The sequence below is a fragment of the Gossypium hirsutum genome, chromosome A10 (assembly GCF_007990345.1).
Source record: "Gossypium hirsutum isolate 1008001.06 chromosome A10, Gossypium_hirsutum_v2.1, whole genome shotgun sequence".
NCBI lineage: Eukaryota > Viridiplantae > Streptophyta > Magnoliopsida > Malvales > Malvaceae > Gossypium > Gossypium hirsutum.
The window spans coordinates 110,365,703-110,370,014 of NC_053433.1; the positions used below are offsets into that span (position 1 = coordinate 110,365,703).

Here is a 4,312-nt window from a genome sequence, read left to right on the forward strand (position 1 = left end):
ATTATTATTATCAGTAATAAATAATTTAATCATATTTTAACATAATTATTATTAAATATATTTTAATTAAAATATATAATTTATAATTTATAATTTATAATAAATTTTCACATTATATAATTATACAAGTTTAGATACAGATGTAACATAAAGTTTTATGCATGACTATTTATTTGGTGTGTTAATAATGAAGTTTTTTAATTTCATATTGGGGTTAATAAATCATTAAGTTTTCTTAATTCATATGTTTTTTTTAAAATAAAAAAAATCGATATAGCTTTGTTTGTGAAATTGGACTGTAAGTGTACTAAATAATAATAAGATGCAAGTGGTGCAGAGTGAACGTAGAAGTTTTATACGCGTAAATTTGTTGAATCGAATAAATCCCGATAACAATAGCCGTGATTCAAATAAACTCAGCTTGAATTCAAAATGATTTTACCCAAAAATTGATTCTAACAATTAATCTTTTTAAGGATGTCTACTTAAAAGTACAGATATAAAAGTTGTTATTTTGATGAATTTGGAGACGTTAAATATTCGTCTCGCGCGCACGTTTAGTTCGGTATTGTGATTTAGTTAAAAATTTGAAATTATTACTCTTTTTTGGTAAAACAAAGAGTTGGAACAGATGGTAAATAGCATAATCAGACAACAAAGGTCAATAATCATCCAACATTTGATTCCTATCATTCCATTCTCAAGCTAATTCGAAAAGAAGACGGTTCCTCAAGCTTGAAAGCTCTTTTCAGTCAACCTCCTATTTCCTCTTGTCCGTTTATTTACCTTGGATTTTAACTTTAAGCGTCCAATTATACCTTCCTTCTGGGAGCGGTATGGATTTTGGCATCCGCAATTGCACATCAAACAGTCCAAATGTTTCCAAAGGTGTTGGAAGGTGCAGATTTTCAGGATCAATTTGAACGCAAAGCTGCCTTCCAACCTGAAATGGAATAAAAGGAGGAGATTAATCGAGTGCGTAAATGGAAATAACAAAATCATAACATTTCAAGTCCACATCTTAAACGTTTTATGATTAAGCTATGTCACTTGGACTTGAAGCGAGTGTTTGACATGGGTTTATTCAATTTGCTCCAAGTTTACTCACATATTTGGAGGATATAACCATGTACATATCTAAATACGCGTCGAACATAAATACTTCAGAAAAATAAGAGTCCGAATAACATAGCATATAACACAAGGAGATTGTCTATTGTAGTGACGTGAGAGAAACTATTACTATCAATAAATATCATGGCCATACCTCAGCAACAATTTCATCTTTTGTCACAGGTGAGCGCAATTCAATTGGGTCATCTTTGGTCGATTGGGCACGAAACTTTTCAACATTGATAGATCTCCTCAATACCTATAAAATGCAATACAAGTTACACACTCGTACCACAAAGAGCCTGACATAAATACAATTACTGTTTTCAAGCTTCAACAAACTTTTGAAAAAGATTCACCACTAACAAGTTGAATCAATTATGACTAGTCTAGTGGCAACTTGTTGTATGTGGGTTCAAGTGTTGGCATGCTATCTAGGGTTTGAACCTTGTGAAACCCCATCCTCCTCCCACTTAGAATGTAATGTAAGCTTTGCTTGTACCAAAAAAGAATTTAAACAAGTCTTAATTTAAAATTTGACACCATTGTTATCCCACATATGCCTAGTTCCACTATTGTTAGCCTAACCATAGAAGAGGCAGGTCCAATGTTTCAGTCCCACACACCTTGACCTTGTTTCCCCAAACCCTTTAAAAACACACACATACAAACATTGTTGAGAGGCTGTTTTTTGTGTATTTCCATGTGTTGGGAGGAAGGCAGATAAAGTATCAGACATTTAAACCAGAAAAAAACATTTACGAAATTAAGGGCTTCATAGATGGGAACTAACCAGCCGGCCATTAAGTAGACGATATGCAGCCTTTTCATATACTTTGCTCTTATCTTCCACATTCTTTGTAACTACTTGAACCTCTTCTTCCTTCGGTTGATAAATCTGATGAGGAAGTATACCACTGGTAAGTTATCATTTAACTGAAAATGAAAAGCACAATATCCCACATATCAGAAGTGACTCCACCAAATAAAGACTTTCAAAACAGTAACTTAATTTGACAAAACTACATAAGCAGAATGTGCATCTGAAATAAGGAATGGATTTTTACTTCATCAATATCTAATATCCATACGCAACATATGAATCTTCAATAAGAGTGAGAGAGTGAGAGAGAACGCAAGATTTAATATACTTGCAGTTGGAGACATGTTTCCTCCTTAAGGCTGAAATAGCAGATAATACATGTCTAAGAAAAGGCATTACTTATATCATAACAAGCAAAATCTAACCAAAAACCAACAGCAATATGAAAACACTGTTACTCAGACTCTTCATTTTCCTAAAAACCTGTGTCAGACACATTCGGATATAAATATGTGTATGATCTTCTAAATATACAGAAAAACTTAGAAAAAATAAGTATACTTGTGTCGAACACTTAATTGTATCTAGCACTCACCCCCTATGTTAGATGGACTATTCATTTCCGTAATATATTTTTGTCTGATACATATACAGACATAGTATAGAGATATACTCCTCCAAATACAAGAAAAAAACCTTAAAAGCAACATATACTCATATCGGTCACATTCACATATCCAAATCTACTCCCAAGTCCAGCCAACATAGCTTACCCCATAATCCGAGCAACAAACTGAAAACGTTCTACCTTTATGTCAAGCTTGTTTTTCCTTGAACGTGTCATGACAAAAGGTTCATGAGACACTTAGGTAATGCATACAGATGTGTGTGTTTAAGGGAAAACAAATTGATGCATATTTGTTTGTAAATTAACAATACGATTATGATTAATATCAACTGAAAAACTTCTTTTTATAAACAAACAGCATTGCAAGAACACATGTTTCAAGCATCAAACACAAACTAAAAGAGAGAAGAAAGCGACCTTACGCTGCTCCTTAATGAGATAAGCGAACTTATCAATATTAGGAACAGCAAGCAATTTCGGCATCAGATGATTGCGAAAATAACCAGGAGCGACTTTGACAGTCTCACCAGCTTTGCCAAGTTTCTCAATGCTCTAAAAAATGGAAGCAAAAGCAAACGTGAATGATATTTTGCAATCTGAAACAACAAAAAATTGAGAAAAGAAAAAGATTATTGGATCGAAATGACTCACCGTCGTAAGAATCACATCCAACTTTCTGTATCTAATTCCTTGACAAGCATAGAACAGAGGTTGCATCAAACGATCATGGCTTTGCTGGACATTCGTTTCTTTGATAATTTGCCGAAGGGCATGTCTTCCATACTGGATATAAGCCATTAATTTCCTAACTTCAAGTACCTGATTTGGCGGAGGGGCGGGAAAATGGATCGCCGGCTAACGGGGAGTGGGAAACTCGGCGAGCGGGAAAATGGATCGCACGGCGAGGTGGGAAACTCAGATGGGTTTAGGGTTTTTCGAGTGGACTGAAAAAGCTAAAAGCCTCTTCTTGCCTTTCTCTATGGCATGCTCGACAAGAAATTGGGGCTACTGGCAGAAGGCGAAGCAAGCAATGAAGGAGATAAAGAGAGACAGACCCAGGAAACAGAGGGCAAATTAGGGCGTGAAAAATAAAACGGATGTAAACTGAGGAGAAGCCAGGGATTAGAAAACAGAGAATTTCGGGATTAGGGGCGTAACGTATCAGGGGTGTATTAGGCAATACATTGAACCAAACACCTGCTTAAGAGGGGCTTAAGTGGGGCCCACGGATTAGGGGTGTATTGGCTAATCCAATACACCCAACCAAACATAGTGTAAGGGTTTGGGACTTCCCAATCCCCAAACAAGTAAACCATTAAAAAGAAAACAAACTTGTTAGATAACATTTTCATAAAAAAGTACTTCTTAGTCAAAGTTTTAATTTTTGTTTTTTTTTTACTTATTTACAAGTGGGAACACATGTTGGTGACTCACTGATACTAGAAATGACATTCTGTACAACACCTAGGACTACATCAATATCAAACACTCGCTTATATCTTGTGTATCGTACTTTGTCACTCGAGAAAACTCACGATACAACGTTACTATTACTATTGAACCCCAAATGTACGAACAATCAGCTTGTAAATCAGCCAATAGAGGCAAGTACATTAGGTGGATTTTATTATTATTTGCGTCCGGCATTAGTAACCCTCTATCAGCTGCAGTATATATGCTCAAACAGTGAACATCTTCTCCCACTCTGTGACACCTCAATAATGTTTCAAAATTTTGCTTTAACTAGG

General features: G+C 35.1%; 1 protein-coding gene across 1 annotated transcript; it reads right to left on the bottom strand.

The window, feature by feature from the left end:
- Positions 1-574: 574 nt before the first annotated feature.
- LOC121207699 (50S ribosomal protein L9) lies at positions 575-3,523 on the bottom strand. The gene is made up of 5 exons (XM_041078069.1): positions 3,216-3,523; positions 2,982-3,116; positions 1,907-2,011; positions 1,268-1,372; positions 575-943 (listed from the first exon to the last, which is right to left on the bottom strand). Exons 1-5 carry the CDS (start codon positions 3,360-3,362, stop codon positions 779-781), a joined length of 657 nt encoding a protein of 218 aa, XP_040934003.1. The 5' UTR covers positions 3,363-3,523; the 3' UTR covers positions 575-778.
- Positions 3,524-4,312: the final 789 nt, after the last annotated feature.

Bases quoted from the DNA above. Each gene is read 5' to 3' on its own strand.
- LOC121207699 (XM_041078069.1), bottom strand. From the start codon at position 3,362: ATGGCTTATATCCAGTATGGAAGACATGCCCTTCGGCAAATTATCAAA. The intron at 3,117-3,215 runs GTGAGTCATTTC...TCCATTTTTTAG, and splicing joins TGGATGTGATTCTTACGACG to AGCATTGAGAAACTTGGCAA. The intron at 2,012-2,981 runs GTCGCTTTCTTC...CTTCCTCATCAG, and splicing joins TCATTAAGGAGCAGCGTAAG to ATTTATCAACCGAAGGAAGA.